General features: G+C 40.3%; 2 protein-coding genes across 4 annotated transcripts in view; both read right to left on the reverse strand.

The window, feature by feature from the left end:
- LOC123997409 (Golgi-associated kinase 1A-like) overlaps positions 1-2,613 on the reverse strand; it is a 26,665-nt gene extending 24,052 nt beyond the window's left edge. The window contains exon 1 of the mRNA XM_046301601.1: positions 2,102-2,613. Within this exon, the coding sequence (XP_046157557.1) occupies positions 2,102-2,104 (3 nt within the window). The 5' untranslated portion in view covers positions 2,105-2,613. The remainder of the gene's footprint in view (positions 1-2,101) is intronic.
- Positions 2,614-3,452: 839 nt separating this feature from the next.
- LOC123996322 (ectonucleoside triphosphate diphosphohydrolase 3-like) lies at positions 3,453-20,580 on the reverse strand. Of its 3 annotated transcripts, none has more exons than XM_046299677.1 (10): positions 20,501-20,580; positions 17,953-18,072; positions 14,413-14,530; positions 12,933-13,092; positions 12,454-12,613; positions 11,005-11,235; positions 10,051-10,311; positions 9,578-9,688; positions 8,703-8,840; positions 3,453-5,017 (listed from the first exon to the last, which is right to left on the reverse strand). In XM_046299677.1, the coding sequence occupies exons 2-10, from the start codon at positions 18,067-18,069 to the stop codon at positions 4,826-4,828; spliced, it is 1,488 nt and encodes a 495-aa protein (XP_046155633.1). In that variant the 5' UTR covers positions 18,070-18,072; positions 20,501-20,580; the 3' UTR covers positions 3,453-4,825. The 3 variants fall into 3 exon arrangements, with proteins under 3 accessions (XP_046155633.1, XP_046155634.1, XP_046155635.1); XM_046299678.1 differs by having other exon boundaries at positions 20,436-20,501; XM_046299679.1 differs by lacking the exons at positions 14,413-14,530; positions 20,501-20,580 and having other exon boundaries at positions 17,953-18,062.
- Positions 20,581-21,702: the final 1,122 nt, after the last annotated feature.

Genomic DNA, 21,702 nt, shown 5'->3' on the forward strand with positions numbered 1-21,702 from the left:
TGGAAACCTTAGTATCACACACAGTCCTGCAGCCACATCACCGGACTAATCTAACCACCAACCTTTTACCAGGAGCCATCTTTCCCCTAATGCTCTCTGGGAGATGTAAAGACGCTCCAAACCCATCAGGCCTCATAAAACAGGAGCTTGTAGCCAGATCTCAGAGCTGTTATGACATGTTCCTTTCTTCCTAGTGAATATGCTCACGAGGTAGAATTCCTGCACAGTGCACACTGAAACCTATGAAAGTGTATATGTGTATAGGTTGCACTGATCACACACACGCACGCACGCACGCACGCACGCACGCACGCACGCACACACACACACACACACACACACACACACACACACACACACACACACACACACACACACACACACACACACACACACACACACACACACACACACACACACTAAAACCCAGATGAAAAGTGTGTGAGTTACAAAAGTTCCGACGCCAGTGTTTGGATGGTAATTTAGCCTACTTCACGCAGTCCTACTAGAACATATAAAGAGATCCACAGGTAGGCCTATTGTAGAACCAGTTTAGGACTAATATGAAACTGTATTTGACTCCAGTCTTTTCATCACAATTCAATCATTTTAAGTACTTAACCTTATCTTTAGTCTATGGCATAAGGGAAACCTAATGTAAAGAGGGCGTTGTTTTGTCCCCCTGAACTGCAGTGGTGTGGAGTCCTGTCCTCCTAACAGATTTACTTGGAAGCCAATATTACATGGGTCATTCATAATGCATTGAGACAAGCACTCCATCCTGTCTGAGACAGGAACCATGGGATTATTTGGACTGCTCTGCGTCGAGACCTACTGCCTGGAATATGCTATTTGACAACGGTTGGCCTTCCCTTTAAGTGCACAAAGTTACGGTGCTGCTTTCACTTTCAAAGCAAACCCAGGAACTGAAATCCCAGCTGAGAATACAACCATGGATGGACGGCACTCACACTGCCCTGTGTCTAACCGATATCCTGTGGGGTTTGAGTTTTTTTGTGTGCCTGAGCACAGCAGTGAATTCCAATGGGGCCCCTTGAATGACTTGAGGCAGACTTGAGGGTGAGGGTGTAGTCAGTGCATGCTTGTGTTTGAAGAGAAAAGATGCCTCTCTCTACCTCACTTGAGCTGGCTGAGCACATTGCACATTGCATGCAGATGGAGCTGATCACTATTCAAATACAGTCTAAGGTGCCAAACACTTTTAGTTGTTGTTGCCAGGAGTGAAGTAGTGCTCCTCAAATTATAAAAAGAACACAATAACTAACAGGTTGTAAAATCCATGACACAATATGCTTCATTTAAGGTCCAATAGATGAGAAGATGGAGTTATTGTTGGATTCCATGGAGCTGTTCAAACCAGGGTCTCCTGTCTACATGTATGGAATCAATTAAGAAAATATGAGACTGCAAGGACTGGCTGGTGGAACTGGGAGACTTGATTCCTGATCACCCAGTCGAAAGAGTGTTTTGACTAAAACTTTTTCTGTAAGTGGGTTTACTATCAACTTGAATATTTGTAAGGAATGAACATATAATTTTCTATCAGATTAATATCATACATTCTCATGCTTTCTCAACATGCAAGATAATCAGAATATTAACGTTTATTACTTCTAGTTTCTCCACTCATTCTACTGATACTTTACTTTTACCATAAGTAATGACACTTCACAAACGATCAGGAGTCAGTGCACAACAGACAGAATGGATAGTGGAAGTCAGCTCTTAATGCTGATGTGTCAAAATGTGAACAATAACAAATGCTCTGAGCTGACAACTTTCTTGCTTCTTTTCCTTCAGGCTAAATTGGATTACAATTCCGTATCACATGAAATAAAGGCACATAAATCATTTCGGCGATAGTGTAGCCTACAGATAGAATTGATTTAGCTGTTTTAGCCAAACAGTTTGGAAGTTCGCTATTCTGCAACTTTATCGAGAACAGAATAAACATAATTGCAGCAAGAGTATGCAAATTCAGCACCTTCACGTGGATGCATAGCCAAAACAAAAGTTTGAAATTGTGCTATCGGGCAGCAAAAGGAGAATTCTGATTTAAGGAAACATGAACCACACTTACCATCGTTTTCCCCAACCGGGTGCATTCCACAAGGAACGTTTACAGCCTTTACTATAGTGCAAACACGTCCGGTGACGCCATGTAGATATGGTTACACAAACTGTATTGAAGACTGGACAGCATTGGTTCTGAAGATGCAGCGTGCATAAAGTCTCCAAGCCCCTCCACAATGCTTTTTCCATATACTCTCACTTTTGAGCTATGTTTCATCTCCATCTACAGGCTACATTGCGGTTGTCATTATTGTAGGGTACCTTGGCATTAATAAAGGTAACAATACATCTCGCAAATCACAATACTTAAGTAGTCTCCAGTACGTTTCAGTGGCTTCACACTTTTGTGGTAGCCTACTTCTCCAGAAGAAATCCCAACCTACAGTTTTGCTTTAGCGCAAAGTGGAGCAAAGGCATTTTAAAAGCAGCCCTCACTCCCGAGGGACCCGTGCGTTTTGGAAAGTTTATTTCACAGTAAAAGTCCTCTTTCTGGGACTAGATGGGTATTTGGTAGACTCTAGAAATGCGCTTGAGAGCAGTCGGCCTGCCCGCGCAGCGCTTGCGTGGTCTAGCTGTCCATATATTGGATACAGGCGCCTTGCAATTGCAGAGCACGTTTTTAAATGAGTCATGAAGCCTAATTTAAATAACAGACACGCACATAGCCTTGATGGATGAGAGCAATAAATTATAAGAACCAGACCCATAAAAACGAATTAATGTTGCTTTGTATCCACTTTGAAGTGTGCTTGAATTGTAAAGTACCAGGCTGACTATCCATCCACTGGCATTGGAGTCACAGGGGACAGATCTAACAGATACCCCTTACCAACTAGGTCTATAATCTTAACTAATAACACATAGAGCTATTTTTTGGGACAAATGTTAGGCCTAGTCTTGGACTAAAAAACATGCTCAACAGATAGACCTAATCTCCATTGAAAGTGATGTGTAGTCTAGCATTAGGCTTGATCTGTGTCTGGGAAACTGGCCCATATGGTTCTATCCTCTTCAGAGATGAAGAACAAACTGTTACATTTCTCTGAAGATGAGGTGCTTTTCAACCATGAACGGATTAAAACACAACAGACAAAGGATGTCAATTCTTGGCTCGCTAGTAAATCTTTATGGCCAAGGACTGCCCCCTTCTGGTAGCTACTGACCTAGAGCATATTGAATTGCAGTCAAAAACGGAGAAAAAAGGAAAATGCATCCCAATTCTCCACCGGTCTGAAGGGGAAAGTACAAGTGCATGCAATTGTGGAGAATCAGAACACATACCCAAAGGCTACAGGGGGAAGTAGGCTAGGTAAGGTAAAGAAGAGGGAGGAAACCGATATAACTTGCTGGAGTCTGGAGATGATAACATCATGGGTGATGTTCAGTTTATTGTTAATATGGAACATTCAACCAACAAAAAAAATGACTGTATGACAAGGATTTGCTGATATAGTACATCAGACGAGAAACATGCAAGATCTCGGAGGTAGATGATCACATAACCGATAATGCCATGCCATCCAGCAAAATATGTAATAAAGAGATTGTAGTCAATTCAGGTGTTTTCCATGCTACCTTCAACCTTCATTCAACCTCGTGATCTACAGTACTGTATAGCCGATGACTTAGTGCACACAGCGATCAATTTTGCTCAGCAGTTCATTATGCAATTAATACTTCTCTTTTATTTTTACTTTAAAGACCAATTGAGCATTTGAAGTCACTGAATATCTTAGAATTATCTCATTCGTCTGTTTGGGATGAGCCTAAAGCAGCGAACAAGATCTTATAATGCATTACTGACCCTCAAGTGTATATTCTCACTGAAAACACTCAAACAAGCACATGGAATAGAGATCCTTTAAACAGCTTAAGATACATTATTATGTTTTGTATAATTTCAGCCAGTGGTTTTGAAAGTACCCCTGCAATGAATATGATACATTACAAATTGTACAATATGTTATGCATTTGTAAGTGCTTAAAGAGGCAGTGCAGTCAAAACGTGATTTCCCGTTTTTCAGTATGAGGTCAAAACAACACTGTTCAGTTGGAAGGGAGTGTTTGGCCCATAGTATGACATCACAATCTGATCTGATTATTTTGATCAATGACCAGTCAACTTTTATTAGCATATGTATCATCCTACTTTGAAGGTGTAAGCGGGGTAGGCTCTAGTCTAGAGTCTAGATGATCCTATTTGCCAATCAGGGCTGTGTATGTAAACATATTTACATTTATTTCAACACACCCACATGATCAGACTGAGCATTTCAAATGTAAAGGAAGCTCTAAATAAATAATAACAAATATATTTGGAGTTATTTTCATGAAATAAACACACACAGTGATTTATTAAACATATAGTGATGATTTAAAAATAAAATGAATAAGACTCTATGTGGGCTTTAAGATCCTGTTAAATCTCTTTAACTGATGATGACAATATCTGGTGATAATACCTTGCACCTGTCAGTGTTCTATTGTTGCCTGCTGTAACTGTGTCTGGGTGGGACCAGAAGCACTTTCCTCCATCGGGTTTAACTAGGGCTGTACATATTCTGTAACTTTCCCAAAATTACATTTGTTTTAGAAATCCTGGTTGGAGGATTCCATTCCCTCCTGATTCCAGGAATCTCCCAAAACAAATTTCTGGAAAAAACACATTTTGGGAAAGTTACTGTAACTCTAGGTTTAACTGTAATTTGAACACTCTGCCCTCTAGTGTGGGTCAGTAGCAGGCACGCACAGCCTTGATGATCAGGAACATGACACTGACGATGGTGAGGGCGGTGAAGAGGAAGAGGAGGCCACCGAACACAGAGTTGGCCATGGGCAGATGCACCAGCTCGGCCTCAGCAGGGATCATGTTGGATGTATGTAGCATGTAGCCCAGACTCCAGCCTATATTTGTGTTATGTACCTGGAGGGGACAGAGAGACAGCGTGAGGAGAGACAGACAGACAGACACTCACTTAAAATAGACCATGAGCCTGTACACCTGTGGAACAGGGGTTCCCAGACCTTTTCACTCAGATCATTTTACCCTCGCGCCCCCCTGCCGACCCCTCGGGGGCACACCACACAGTAGAGAATTGACAAAGACAGACAGACAGAATTGTTTGAGGACAGACAGACTCATTTGTAATAAAGTGTCATGGCACCAATTTAAAATGTTAATATTCGCAGTTGATTACATCACTTGTTTTGCATGGTGGGGTGGCAAACATTTTATTGATATCAAAATGGGATCACAGGCCAAAAATGTTTGGGAATCCCTGCTCTACACCATAGCCCCTACACGAGGTGAACAAACGTTTGGGCTTGGTGGGCCAAAATATAATCGGAGTGGTGGGCCACAGGCCGAACAAATAGACATTATCTATTTTGAAAGATAAAAGGTAAACAGTAGTTTTTTAGGGTATTTAAACAATAACTTTTTAATAAGCGCTCCTAAAATCACACTTCAAACATTAATCAAATTGTAGCCATATAACTTGACGCCTATCAACACATTCTTATGACCAGTATTAAAGATGAACGAAACAAAGTAACCGTTGTGGCACAGAAACTGCTACCAAGTTTATATGAAGCACCATTTTGGGGGCCCTAATCGAGATTTGGATGGGAGGCCCACCCACCTCGTGGGCAAAACATTTTAGTGCCCCCCTGTCTTGGTATTATTTTGTTTTTGTTTCTTGCAATGTTAAAGTCAATTCTGTGCAATTCTACTCATGTTTCCATACGACTGTGAGAAAATGTTGCAGTTTCAAAGGTAATATCCTGAAATTCTACACATTTTGCCATGCTTTTGTTTGTTTGTTGTTGTTGCAGTTTTAAAGTGAATTTCCTGCCATTCTACACATTTTACTATGACTTATGCCATGTTAATATGTTTTCTGAGTGACTAACAAAATCAATGTGGGCCCCTTAGCGGTCAGGGCTCGTGGGCACATGCCCTGCGTGCCTGGACTGTAATTTGGCGATGATTAATAGTAGAACTGTAGACTGCTAATGCACTAACAAATTTGGAAATTGCACCTTGAGTATTTTACTTTTCTAACTCTGACTAAGCCCCCCCCCCCCCCCCCCCCCCAAAGAAAGATATATATTCTGGCGGGTCAAACCAAACGTTGGCCCACAGGTCCCAGTTTAGTCTTCCCTGCTCTACACCCTAGTTAATCTCGGGTTAGCACAAAACTAAATTATTTGGTCAGCTTCTCGATTAAGTTCTGGGTCCCATACAAAGAAATGAAAAGATGATAAAAAAAAGGACCGGAACCAGAAAGAGGAGCTCCACTCTCTCTTTTTGCATGTTACGGGCAAATCTATTGGCTAAATGTCCCCTCTGAATGTCCTCTCACCTTTTGAAATTCCAAAGATGCTAACACCTGCAATATCATGATTTGTCCAAATAACCAGTGATGAAAAACCTAAGCACCGGAACTATTTGTGTTCGTTAGCCATCAATGTCCATGTTTAAACATAACGTTTATGTTGTCTGCCTACAAGAGATTACACCATAGGAGATGGACAAGACTGCATGAAGAAAGACAAACTCACTTAAAACAGACTACTAACCCCTAACCCCTACACCAATGTTATTCAAACTTTTTCCATGGGACTCCTTTTCTTCCACATGAATTTCTGGGTGCCCCATTTTTTTTCGTTAGAAATTATGGCGATCCCACTCTACCCCAAATCTAACGATACAACCTTAAAATCGGTACGTTTTGATTTTCACATCACCAAATAACCTTCAATTCATAAAATACATTTATTCAATAAAATTATAGGTTTCAAGTGATCTTTCTTAAAAAAGTTTGTATATTGTCCCATAAAATAGAATGTACTCTTAATTTTTAACTTGTCAACACCACCTTTGAATACCACTGTCCTCTATAACCTAGGGGACAGACAAAACAGAGTGAAGAGGAGATACCTACCTTGTCCAACTGAATATATTCAACTGAAATGTGTCTTTCGCATTTAGCCCAACCTCTGAATCAGAGAGGTGTGGGGGGCTGCCTTAATCAACATCCAGGTCTTTGGCGCCCGGAGAACAATGGGTTAACTGCTTTGCTCAGGGGTACTACAACAAATTTTTACCTTGTCAGCTCAGGGATTCAATCCCAACATTCTAACCACTAGGCTACCTGCCATCCCCATAAATTAACCCCAGATGGTTCAGCACAACTGATCTGTTCTCCTTAGTTAAATACTTACAGTAGTCCCAGTAGTCATGGAATGCATTGCCTCTGTTTATTTAGTTGAAGAAGCTTAAACCCACCTTTGCAAAATCTCAAACCCTTCACTGCCACACCTATAAAACACTATCTCCTACACCCCAGCCTATGGGATAAAAAATATTTATGGGACGAACAGACTTAAAACAGGTCATTGCTCAATTCCAAATTGTCACCTAGCCTCTACATCCTAGGCACTACATTCAATCTGATAGGATTGAATGGATACAGTATAAGAATTATGTCAATATCTTCATATTACCTTCTGATTGGCTAGGTGGAAATATCTCCTTACTGATTCCACCTATCCAATCCTCTCTGATCTACATGAGTGGCAGGAGAGTAGGCGCGAGTGGTCGATTTGGAGTTCAGAAATCCTGACCCTTTTCCCAATTCTGGTATCCTCTATCATATATTTTTTGCTACAAGCCCTCACAGTCTCACATCAGAATTAGAATCATCCATGTTTCTCAAAAGTCAAATTTCGAAGTTATAGATACTTATGCCCATCTGCCATTCCTGTTCACAACACCCTAGCAAAACCGAAACCTAATTGAAAGTAGCAGCCTCACTGTTGCCCCTAGTGGCCGGTTTCCACATCATCTCCCGACGTCCTGAGACATGGATGAACGTTGAATACTGACTTGTATCAAGGGTGACCTGGCTGCTTTTTTAACATCAATAGTCTACTGGAAAAGGCTGAAAGACAACAATGCATAACGAACATTACAAGTTAGAAGAATGTTTGCCGTTTATAAATAATTGAGGAAAACTATGCCCCCCAGGGGGAAAATGACTCAAAAATCTGTCTTTCCTTCCACTGAAGAAGTCATGTCTTTCAACCCCCTCTGATGATGGGACGAAGGGCATCAATTTCTCCTGACACTCAAAACACAAAGGACAGAGAGACAGTAGCTCGCTTGTTTGTACGAATGAAAAACAGAGAATCATCATCTTGGGGGACAAATCCCCCATTTTTCATAATGTCAAACAAGCTACTGTAACCAGTCTGTATTGTGCTTGATTTTGAAAGAAATACTTCATGTTACACTTCATTGAGTCTAACAGACTGAAAGACTTCAGCTGGAAGTTCCAGTCTGGACTTCCATCACAAGTTCCATTTCCTGGGGGGCATAGGAAACGATTCTAACCGCTTCCTTGTCAAGATCTTGGCCTCTGTTAATAATAGTATACCCAACATTTATATTGGTTTCCAATGGAATGAGTCACTCTCTACTTGTTTGTTTCTCTTTTTGCAGTACAGTATATGACCCTGAAAACATACGTAACTACAAACTATGACAATTTTTGCACTTTGATTTGGATCCTCCAAGGTACCTGGCTGTATTCTGCCACACCTACCTGTTTTTGGAAGTCAATGTGTTTCCAAGTGTCTTTATTGAACTTGTAGCCATTTACAAGTAATGTCTGGACGTAATGTGCTGAATAGCAATAGGACTTTCTGTATTTTTCAGCAATCCAGTGCTTTTTTAGCTTGAGCTAAAAAAAAGAAGAAAAACAAACAAACATTCCATTTGTCTATCCATTACATTTTCCATGTGTTGAGGCAATTCTCTAATAATTTCTTCAAACGATACATTTCTAATAATACATTGCAATAGCCTAGAAAATGGTTGGGCAGCACCCCTGTCTTACAAACAATGCATCTGTTGTCTGTGTGTACAGTAGTTCCATTTAAAACACCACCCAGGAAAGGTCCTCATAAACTAACCTCAGATGGCACAGTACAGTTGACCTGTTGTCCACTTTTTTATATACCAACAGATCCCAATAGTCATGGAATGCATGGTCACCTTTTCTCAGGTGGAGTATGCTTACACCACATCATTAAATAGAACAACTATTTACTCATATTTTACTTCTACGCTTACCCCTATTTTAGCTAATGTCATGCTCTTCCCTTTCTCTGTCACAGCTATAAATGTGAAAATTGCTATACAGATGTAGGATCTTAATTTGATCACTCTTTCATTGCTGAAAAACTTGAAGTGTATTTTGTAGTGTATTCTAAAGTTTGTCATTTCCACTTTGAAATTTCAGACTTAATAATTCACATTTCCTGATGCTGCAGGATTATTTTCCTGCTGTAGCACACTGGCTCAAATTAAGATGCTACATCAGTAGCTGTCAGTGTAAAAGGGCTCACAGTGGGCCAGTCCATGGAGCAGTGACCACTACCACCACCACCAACAACTACAATAACAACATGGACTCACGGTGGGCCAGTCCCAGGAGCAGAATTCCCAGGTAGAGGAGTTCCACTGGTCCAGTTGTGAAATGCCTTTCAGCTCGACAGCCTGAGCAGTGTAGAAGAACCCAGCATAGGCCTAAGGGAGGGAACATGGGTTAGGAGCTCAGACAGACACAATATTTATTAGATAACTGCAGAATATGCCCTATATATACAGCATGTCTGTCTGTCTGTCTGTCTGTCTGTCTGTCTGTCTGTCTGTCTGTCTGTCTGTCTGTCTGTCTGTCTGTCTGTCTGTCTGTCTGTCTGTCTGTCTGTCTGTCTGTCTGTCTGTCTGTCTGTCTGTCTGTCTGTCTGTCTGTCTGTCTGTCTGTCTGTCTGTCTGTCTGTCTGTCTGTCTGTCTGTCTGTCTGTCTGTCTGTCTGTCTGTCTGTCTGTCTGTCTGTCTGTCTGTCTGTCTGTCTGTCTGTGTTTGTGTTTGTGTCTGTCTGTCTGTACCAGAAAGTCCCCGGGTCCCACGGATGGTTGGTAGACTGCGTCAAAGGAACAGTTCTTCGTGCAGGTCAGGTCAAATATGGATTTCACCACGTCCCTACAGGCTCCGTTGTCTGAAGATCCCTTCAGGGTGATCATCTGTTTGGGATCGTAGTCGGCAGGCGTCTCTATGCACTCAGTCCCAAAGATGGACTCAGCCGACACAGTCATGTTGTAACCAAGATTGAAGCAGGGGTTGGTCACATGTGTAGCGTTCTCAGAGTTCTGATCAGTGAGACAAAGAGAGCACAGTAAAAGTATTTACAGTATGTCACTTGAACATTCATGAAGAAGGAATCCAAATGATCAATAGCTGAGATTGAACCTCTTGTCTACTGTAGTAATTACAGCGTTGCTAGGCTACACAGGTACAAGAACAACCATAAGTAAAGAGGGACCACTATTTACATTGTCTCCTCAAAATGGCTGTCTTCAGTTGTGCATGCATTATCTACCATCCTAGCAAAACAGACACTTTTCGACCATGTTTGCAAAGAAAACCATATAGAAATGGACAGATCAATACGGTTAATACCATAATGCACTTTGCCTCATCTCCGAGAGACAGTAAAGTGTCAAGGTAATGAGGTGTCCTCAGATTTCTTAGGATTTGGTAATTAGATATTAATGGGTGTTATGGACTTAGACAGAAGGATGCATTAATTACAAAAAAAGGCACTTAGCTAAGTATAAAAGCATCATCATCATCATCATCATGTTGACAATGCTGCCAGGAACGAATGTGAGGGATGACATGATAACAGATTCTGGGTTCACATAGTATTTATTTTTCTTTACTGTTGGAATAGTCCCAAAACTCCAAACCCAGCCCATTTAGCACTCCAGGCATAACCAATCAGGTATTTGAAAGAAAACAAATACTATTTGAAGTAAACCCAGATTTCCTATACACAGTACCTTCACTAAAGCAGCGAGGACTCTCTTCTCTGCCTCGTTCTTCCCATAACACAGGAAGCTGTGAGTGTAGATGTTGTATTCATAGCCATAGAGGGAGACCCGTACGATGTCTGTTCCCTGGGCGTTGGGATCTGGGAGGGTGAACGCTATCTGGGTGGACGCCCCTCCTAGATCCATGGAGCCCACCATCCTCCCTCCGGCAGGCCGCACCCACATGTTCCATATGTTTCTCTACAAACCAGAGGATAGATTGATGTTTGCAAATCAATGATGATCTTTATGAAGAACAATGATGAGAACTGTACTGTATTATGATAAATGCATTCTGATTAAAACCCTACACTGCTAGAATAAATGTTGCTATTTTGAAGGGTTCAATGGCTCGCTTCATACATGGTCCTCAAAAAGGTTCAATATAGAGCGGCAAAACAGTCTTATTTTAAGCATTGTAGAAGCTAAGGAACTCTGTCGACCCTGCATTGAAGACCAAAATTGGTCAAATTATTTTTTTATCAATAAAAAAAATATGCCAGTTCCATTTAAGGACAGAAAATGACAGCTGCACCATACAGGTTGCAAAGTAGATGGGAAGGGATGTTTGATGTGTTGATTCCATAGCACATGGTTTATTAACTGATATACAAAACAACGCAATCAAAACTGGATGATGTTCCGAAATAAATGGGAGGGGTTGAAGGTAGCTGAAGGGTAAAAAATGTATCAAATAAAAGGTAACTGATGTAAACTGTACCGCGTCCATAAAATGCATATAATATGTATAAGCTGGAAGTAGAAGCCTAAGTATTGTCGTCCATTAGTTAACTCCAATTAGGGGAGGGGTGGTAGGGTTATGGTCAAATAATAAAGAAGTAAAATATATTTTAAAAATAAGAAACAAATATGTGGAGGATTGGAAATAATTGTCTGCATCATTTCCAATCCCCCATATATTTGTTTAAATATATTTCCCTTCAAAACCATCCAGTTTTGATTTCTACTTGCCATATAATTATTACACTGATATAACCAACAATCTATCTGCAATATTGATTTTGTGTTAAAATGTCCATTATTTCTGTATGTCTTTATTTTTGATCCCCCATTAGCTGTTGCTGAAGCAGCAGTTACTCTTCCTGGGATCCACATAAAACATGAAACATGACAGAACATCAATAGACAAGAACAGCTCTAGGACAGAACGACACACAATTAACATAAGAGCAATGGAACAAAAACATTGTTCCTACATACATTTACACACAATACTGACAGTTCCCCACACATCAGTACATATGCATACAGTATGCCTAAGAGTTATTTAGGTCATTCTAAAGTTATTGTAAAGGTTTTGAAGTTAATGTAAAATTGTAATGTACCTCCAGGAAGTTTCCTATCAGGTAGTTGAAGTTATTGTCAAGTTTTTGAAGTTAATGTAAAATTGTAATGTACCTCCAGGAAGTTTCCCAGCAGGTAGTTGACGGTGATCCATCCGTAGAGCCCTTCCTCTTTCCCTGACATGATGGAGGCGTTTTGGAAGTTAAACGGCAGGGATTGGAGGTAGTTCTGCAGGTTCTTTAAGATCTCATTGGATTTGGTTTCATTCTGTGAACTTGTAATCAAGAGAGAGATACATTTTGAGGTTGTATATTATCTCCAGTCCAGTGGAGAATTTAGAGATCAATAATAGGTCTACAGTTGGTTGATTAAATATGGTGTAAAACCTATTAGTATTCTGTGTGTGGGATCAGTATGTGTGTGCATGTGTGTGCATGTGTGCGCATGCACACGTCTACTTCTGTATCTACCATGGATCCATTCCCAGAAGTGCAACAACAGAGATAGGTCAGCCAGATAGACTGTAAAGGACTCCATACCTAGAAGATTGGTGAGGTACGCTCACAATGGAGGAAGACAAACCCACAACTCACTGTAGCAGTCTCATCCCAGCAGTTGCCCCAAGGTAGAGGACGGTTGAATTGTGTTGGTCTGCGGGGACGATTTTTGTGATGTTGTTCATACATTCTCTGATCGACGCCCAGGACTGTTGGTCCTGTGCATTGTCAACTAACATATCCGAGATACCAGGGCCTAGGGAATCAAATCAGACTGAGCTCAGAGTCATACAATACGTATTATCTAATATATAAATAATAACTAAATTACAAGCAAATTGTGCGCTAGACAGCTAGCAAGACTGCATCACTAGACAAAACTGGATTACGTTTATAGTGTTTTCAACCAGGTGCTTTAAGGGCAACTCCCCCACTTTTCAACCTCATTTTCAAGTTTTGTAGAAAAAAATATAAAGTTAAACATTTCTACCCGATGGCTTCATTAAAAGTGAAAAACGGTGATTTTCAAACACTATGAGATTTACGGTGAAAGTGGGAGCAAGAAAACACCCTCCATTGGTCTAGAAACTTAGGTTGCTGCTTCTGAGAATCAGTTTTTTAAACTTGTAATAATACCCTGTGATGTCACAGAGAAGCATTATTTTAGGACTTTCTGATCTTTTTAACCACATATCATAGAAACACGCTTTTTCACATATGTAGACACTGGTTGGTGCTGGAGATGATGAATATGAGGTTTAAAAGTGGCGGAATTGCCCTTAAACATATGATATAACAAGGAGTGTGGCACACGGTACTGAAAGGCTCTATGAGGATAAGTGCATTTCACATGCAAGTCCCTTTCCAAAAAGTAATGTATTATGGCATCTTCATAAAAAGGATGGGGACAAGGCCATCCCGAGTGGCGCAGTGGTCTAAGGCTTTTGCCTCCCGAGCGCACTGGGGAGTTGCAGCGATGAGACAAGATTGAAATTGGGCATAAAGTACAATAAAAAAAGGACATGATTGTGACCTGAGTGAGAATGTCGGGTTCATCACATTATGATGCAGACTCACCAGTGACACTGCCTCTCAATATGAACATACAGACTCCGTTTTTAAATGTTGATTATTATACAACATTCTTGTCATCAACAGAATGTTATACAGCAGACAGTATATGAGGCATACAACCATCTCAGCTCTGCAGGTTTTAGCTGCGAAGAGACAGAATCATTAGATAATTTATTCTGGTTTTGCCCCCACGTAGCTTGTTGTGGTCACAGGTTCAGGTGTGGTTGAAATCACAACATTCATCTAAAATGAACCCTAATCACAACATTCATCTAAAATGAACCCTAGTTATAATGGAAAACCCTATCATGTACACCGGATATGTCTCAGTACTATGTATCCACATTTAATGTGTTCATCCCCCCAAAATATTTATGTTTTTGTAATACTGAGCATGTATGTAAAATGTCTATTTCACAAAATAGCTGTGAATATAAAGTTACTTTAGTCCTCTGAAGAGGGTTGTGTCAATAAAAAAGATGTTTAAAACATGCAGACTCACCAGCGACCATGCATCTGAGTGTCTGGCTCACTACTCCAGTGTTATTTTGCTTCTCGGCTGGCCATTGATACAGATGCACAGTAGAGCGGGAGGAGCCTGAGTCAATTACTATGCCATACTGCACACAGAGGAGAGCAGGAAAATCACACTACATATTCAAGATGCTAGTTCATATACAGATGTTTTGTCTTAATTTGATCACTTTGTTGTCGCAGATATGATTATGATGATTATGATTAATTCACCAAAAACCTGCAGGCTTCTTTCTCTCTCGCTCACTCGAACGCTAAAGCACCAGACAGAATAAATGTCCTACTACTGTAGGTCCTACTGCTGCAACATTCAAATGTACAGAAATGTATCTGAAATGCAGCCGTACACAACTTTTATTTCATATAGCTTAATAGCACAAGATAGACGTTGATCTCCACTACGATATACAAGTGTATCCGAAATGCAACCATAGGCTACACCTAAATGATAGCCTACTCTCGCCTATCAAAACTCATTTCCCGTTAGAAATGATCCTTTTTTCTTTTTTTGAATAATCAAATCCTCCTGCTGCAGGATTACTTCACTCATACGAAACAGGAACAGGAACGAAACAGGTCAAAGTCAATTGACACAGCTATAGTGGATCTGAACCTAAGGAGTGAAAACATACTCTTTACTGCTGTCCAAGAGGAGGAGGATTCTATTAGATGAAGAAATGATGCAGTGGCACGCACATAATCGTTTTGTAATGAAAGGCAATAATGTATGTTATGATAAACAACCACTATCCCCTAAAGTACAGTCCATCAAATACCTCACAATTATTGCACTCCGTTCCTGATTGGTTAGAAGCACAATGATTGCACTCCGTTCCTGATTGGTTAGAAGCACAATGATTGCACTCCGTTCCTGATTGGTTAGAAGCACAATGATTGCACTCCATTATGGTGTGATTATTACTTCCATAAAGCTGAGAACAGGGACAGAACGTGAATACATTTTTTTAAATGCAGCTACTCTGTAAACACAGGAAACACTCACTCAGGCATGAAGACAAATCCATAGAAATGTTTTGCTCTGACCTCTAGAACTAGATTCTGGGTCAAGTTTGTCCTCACATCAGTCCAAAAGGACTGATTGTGTGTATTTTTGGTGTGTTTGTACTGGCATATACTGATAGATGCAAACACATACGCACACTACATGTTATTGTTTTTAAATGTATGTAAATTGTAAATGTTATGTGTCAGACCCCAGTAGGACTAGCTGTTGCCATTGGTGTTGGCTAATGGGGATCCTAATAAAGTAAAAAAGGCAGCAATAATGCATATTCCAGACTCAGACCTGGATTCAAACAGGCCAAGTATTTGCTATCTTTGAGTGTTTGGTTGAAAACAGGCCAAGTATTTGCTATCTTTGAGTGTTTGGTTGAAAACAGGCCAAGTATTTGCTATCTTTGAGTGTTTGGTTGAAAACAGGCCAAGTATTTGCTATCTTTGAGTGTTTGGTTGAAAACAGGCCAAGTATTTGCTATCTTTGAGTGTTTGGTTGAAAACAGGCCAAGTATTTGATATCTTTGAGTGTTTGGTTGAAAACAGGCCAAGTATTTGCTTTCTTTGAGTGTTTGGTTGAAAACAGGCCAAGTATTTGCTTTCTTTGAGTGTTTGGTTGAAAACAGGCCAAGTATTTGCTTTCTTTGAGTGTTTGGTTGAAAACAGGCCAAGTATTTGCTTTCTTTGAGTGTTTGGTTGAAAACAGGCCAAGTATTTGCTTTCTTTGAGTGTTTGGTTGAAAACAGGCCAAGTATTTGCTTTCTTTGAGTGTTTGGTTGAAAACAGGCCAAGTATTTGCTTTCTTTGAGTGTTTGGTTGAAAACAGGCCAAGTATTTGCTTTCTTTGAGTGTTTGGTTGAAAACAGGCCAAGTATTTGCTTTCTTTGAGTGTTTGGTTGAAAACAGGCCAAGTATTTGCTATCTTTGAGTGTTTGGTTGAAAACAGGCCAAGTATTTGCTTTCTTTGAGTGTTTGGTTGAAAACAGGCCAAGTATTTGCTTTCTTTGAGTGTTTGGTTGAAAACAGGCCAAGTATTTGCTATCTTTGAGTGTTTGGTTGAAAACAGGCCAAGTATTTGCTTTCTTTGAGTGTTTGGTTGAAAACAGGCCAAGTATTTGCTTTCTTTTGAGTGTTTGGTTGAAAACAGGCCAAGTATTTGCTTTCTTTGAGTGTTTGGTTGAAAACAGGCCAAGTATTTGCTTTCTTTGAGTGTTTGGTTGAAAACAGGCCAAGTATTTGCTTTCTTTGAGTGTTTGGTTGAAAACAGGCCAAGTATTTGCTTTCTTTGAGTGTTTGGTTGAAAACAGGCCAAGTATTTGCTTTCTTTGAGTGTTTGGTTGAAAACAGGCCAAGTATTTGCTTTCTTTGAGTGTTTGGTTGAAAACAGGCCAAGTATTTGCTTTCTTTGAGTGTTTGGTTGAAAACAGGCCAAGTATTTGCTTTCTTTGAGTGTTTGGTTGAAAACAGGCCAAGTATTTGCTTTCTTTGAGTGTTTGGTTGAAAACAGGCCAAGTATTTGCTTTCTTTGAGTGTTTGGTTGAAAACAGGCCAAGTATTTGCTTTCTTTGAGTGTTTGGTTGAAAACAGGCCAAGTATTTGCTATCTTTGAGTGTTTGGTTGAAAACAGGCCAAGTATTTGCTTTCTTTGAGTGTTTGGTTGAAAACAGGCCAAGTATTTGCTTTCTTTGAGTGTTTGGTTGAAAACAGGCCAAGTATTTGCTTTCTTTGAGTGTTTGGTTGAAAACAGGCCAAGTATTTGCTTTCTTTGAGTGTTTGGTTGAAAACAGGCCAAGTATTTGCTTTCTTTGAGTGTTTGGTTGAAAACAGGCCAAGTATTTGCTATCTTTGAGTGTTTGTTTGAGCCTGTCCTGGAGTGGTAGATGGACAGGTTTTGCACTTTTGTGGATTACTTCCATTAGTACCATTCCATTGTGTCAAGCGAGATTAAATAAAGCACTGCTACATTTTTTGGAAAGAAAACAAACACTCTTTGAACCAACCTCAGAGTCTCAGTCCCTGCGGTCTTGAAGTTAGTTTTCCCTTCTCATATATAGACCTGGTGTGCGGACTAAAGGTGATTGGTTTCCATTTCACAGAGTTATTAAACGTTGGTAATCTTTTGATTAATAAGAAATCATGTATTAACCCTGTTACCCAAAGCTGTATCCAGTCAACTAGTCAAGTGTCGTCCTTCCTTTCGAGTGTGTCCCACTCGCAGCAAATGTTTCCCCAAAACGGACCTGCCATGAATACACACCACCCTGGTCTTTATAATGCCATCTATGCTAACTGCCCCCATTCACTGTAGTTTGGTCTGACTCCTAAACAGGCTGTAGAGACCCAGTCTGATCTGTCACCTGCTTGTGATGATTGTCTTGTTGTCTGGGTAAATACGAGGTAATACATTTACATTGGAGTCATTTAGCAGATGCTTCACACTGTCAATACAGCTATTTGAGCAGAGAAGGATCAGGAATGTGGTTGTTGTTTTTACCTTCAGACGTGACTCAAAGACACGCTTATGACCCTGGATCACGGATATTGTAATGATGACAGCCAGACTTGCCAGGAGAAAGAAGAAAGCTAGATATGTCCCAAACTTGCAAGCCATTTCCTGTAGGGCAGAGGACAGTTTTAGCTGTTGACATTTGACATGTATCATGTTGTCCAGGTCTTACACAGACTGAACAAGCCCCAATGCAATAAGCAGGGCTGCTGAACCCTGTTCCTGGAGCTCAACCATCCTACAGGTTTCTGCACCAACCCTATAATCTAGCACACCTGATTCTAATAATAAGCTGGTTGATAAGCTAAATGCACTGTCTGTTTTTTGTTTTGTTTTGTTTTTTTGAGAACGTGTGGTTATAAACGGTTATGACACAGTAATTACATGCTTGCAACTGCCGATAAATACAGCAATTATATCACTAGTATCTCTTTCTTCCGTGTGTCAGTGTCATCACCTGTTGTGTATGTCCCAAATGGCACCCTATTCCCTACACAGTGCATTACTTTTGACAAGAGCCCTACAGGCCCTGATCAAAATGAGTGCACTATACAGGGAGTCGGATGCCATTTGGGACTTAGGAATTGTGTCATCAGCTACAGGACTGTCAGTGGTCTAGTTTAGCCATAAAGTGACTGTTTATCTCTCTAAACAAGCACACTGGTCACAGTTGTCATTTGTGAGATGAAAGACTCTGTGGGAGCTATTTCCAGAGCTGAAGCCTTTCACAAACTCAGAGGTAATCCAATGTGTTTCACACCTTGTCAGGGATGTTTGATAATGTTTCTTAAAAGGATACTGTAGGCCCCTCAAACTCAACGCTGGACCTCAAACAAGTTCCCCTGTATTTTGTCATTGTTCCCTTCTGATCAGGGACTGATTTAGACCTGGGACGCCAGTTGCTTGTAATTCATGATCAGGTAGGACAGAAAACCAGCAGGCTCCGGAACTCGTAGGGTCAGAGTTGAGTAACCCTGCTGTAGAGCTTTTCTAATTGCATAGGGATCTGATATGTAATGTAGTGGTAATATTGGCCACCCCCCCCAAAAAACACTCAACTCTAAGTTTTTGCCTGCTGAAAGACATGAAGTTTCATGCAAGGTTACATTCTTAACCTTTTAATTCAGACCATCTTGGTAACCACTGGTGTAACTGCATCCTCATGCCAAGAATGACTACAAAGTAGTCAACAACAAATATATTGAGTATACACAAAATCGAGGTCACAGAGCATTAGGCCTACCTGTTTTGAAAGAGCTTACATAATATAATCACTGATTTGAATGAATTAAGATACAGAACACATATCCTTGTTTCAGTCACTTTACCTTCTTACATAGAGATAAGAATTACACACCACCCTGGACTTTATAATGCCATCTATGCTAACTACCCTCATTCACTGTAGATAGGCCTGGTTCTTAACAGGCAGTAGATACCCAGGGCTCTATTCAATCCGTATCGTAGTACTTCAGTGTTACAGCGCGATTGAAATTTAAAGGCAATGTTCCCACATTAGCAGAGACTGCATTCACGGTAAATGCTGCATATTTCTTCTGTCTCTGAAATGACCATTACATTTCTATTGCTCAATCTGTAACGCTTCAGGGAACCCGACTGAATAGAACACCCAGTCTGATCTGTCCCCTTCTGTTTGTTATGATAGATTTTGATGTCTGGGTAAATAAAAGGTAATACACCGTCAATGCAAAATCAAGGACACAAAGCAAATACCTGCTTTGAAAGAGTTTACATAATCACCGATTTGAATGAATTCAGATGCAGAACACGTTGTCAACTTCTTGCATGGAGATAATACAAACCACCGTGTGTTAACTGTCCTGAGAAATGTGTATACCGAAGTAGAATGCATATCAATTCAGTAGGTTAACTAACCAACAATCTTTCAATGGGAACAGTGAGAATGCATTACACCGCTGCTTTCTATGTGTCATGTTGCCTTCAGTGTCTGAGGGTGAGATGTTGACCTCCCCCAACCTATCGGCACTGTGCCCCAAGCATCTTGCTCTTCTCCGTCTCTACTGAGCAGTTTCCGCCCCAAGGCAAGGCACAATCTCAGCTATGTTTTTATTCACGACTTGCTACGGTTAAAGAGTCCCATGAGAACATGCACACCAAGACAGTGTTTCTTTCTGTGGTGCTTGGAATAAGACAAAACCTGTCCTTCTGCACCTCTTTACCTAGTTATTTTGTCAATCTCTTAAAGTTCAACATTTGCTTTGCTTAACATAGTATGTTTTGAAGCTGTATTCCTTCAAAGGAAAATAGAAAATTGTAATAAAGCGTATTGTTATTATTCATTGATCGTTATTATTAATTGATCGTTATTACATTACCTTCATTGAATTACTCAAATGAATTGCAATACACACAACAACAACAAAAAAAGATTATAGGTTATAGGCTTAAATATGAAAGGTCAGAATGAGTAATCTCACACAGTATCTTACCCTGCTGATAACAATACATCCCCCCTGGTCTTTTTCTGAATGAATGAGGAGATCTGTTATCTTACCTCAGAGTGAGTGTGGATCTTCCTTCGTCAGTTGGAAGCAGCAGAGCATAAGTAAGTGATCTGAAGAATACAGCTCCTCATTCCTCATTGATCAGCCTAACAAGAGGGAGGGGCCTCAAGCGCAGGCCAGCAACACCCAACAGAGGCCCCTCCCATCTGAGAAGACCAATATCAAGAAAGCGGTGGGATGTTTGTTGAACTTATATTAGGAGAAATAGACAATAGAGATAATCTACCACACAACAGGCTTTATTTAACTAGGTAAGTCACTGAGAACACATTCTCTTTTGCAATAACGACCTGAGTTAAATATTTACAGTTGATCGGCAGAGGACTTATTGCAAAGGTCTACGGAAAGCCCAGTGAAGAGAACAATGCATGGAGCATTAGATAGGGTTCGACCCAATATCGGGTAAACTGTAGAGAGTTAAGTTTTACCATCCGACACAGGTGAGGTGAATCAACCCAGCCTATTTAACATACAGTACAGTACACTCTTAAAATTTGTGGTGACTCGAGGAACCCTGGAGATCCTCAAGGAACCCCATGGAGTTCCTCAAGGAACAATTGCTAGTCACTTGATCATATTTGCACCTTTGGTTGGTTGATGGGTTCCTGAAGCAAATGATTCCTGGAGGAACCCTGGACTGGAGGCGTGGCTTATTAGGATCGTGGCTTACAAATAGACATTTTCTGGTAAATTGCATTCCTGTTCATCTGTTCTGTTGTATTGTCATTGCATGTTGAGGTTGAACACTGACAGTTTTGTAGATTCATTGAGGCTTACTAGGATGTATGAATTCATCAAGAGCTTATGCAAATCCTTAAATTGGAATAATTACCATTTTAAGACAATATGTAATCAGCAACCTTATTAATATTATATTGGAATATGTATAATGTATAAATATTCAAGGATAGACATTTGCCGTGTACAAGCTTAACATGATGAACAGGAATGGCATTTACTCTAACGGCTGGCCAAAAGTAATTACCTGAAAGCTATGCCTCCAATCTTCTGATAGGCTACCGCCTCTACAATATATTATTAAAAAGGTTAAACATTTAATCTCTCCCAACACAAAAAGCTTGGGGTTTGTACTTTTACACAGAGGTTCCTTGAAGACCCTTCTCAGAGTGGTTCCTCGTGGAACCTTTTTGACCTGGAAAGGTTCCACTGATGTGGCAATTTTTAACTACAA

This window comes from Oncorhynchus gorbuscha, linkage group LG15 (genome assembly GCF_021184085.1).
Source record: "Oncorhynchus gorbuscha isolate QuinsamMale2020 ecotype Even-year linkage group LG15, OgorEven_v1.0, whole genome shotgun sequence".
NCBI lineage: Eukaryota > Metazoa > Chordata > Actinopteri > Salmoniformes > Salmonidae > Oncorhynchus > Oncorhynchus gorbuscha.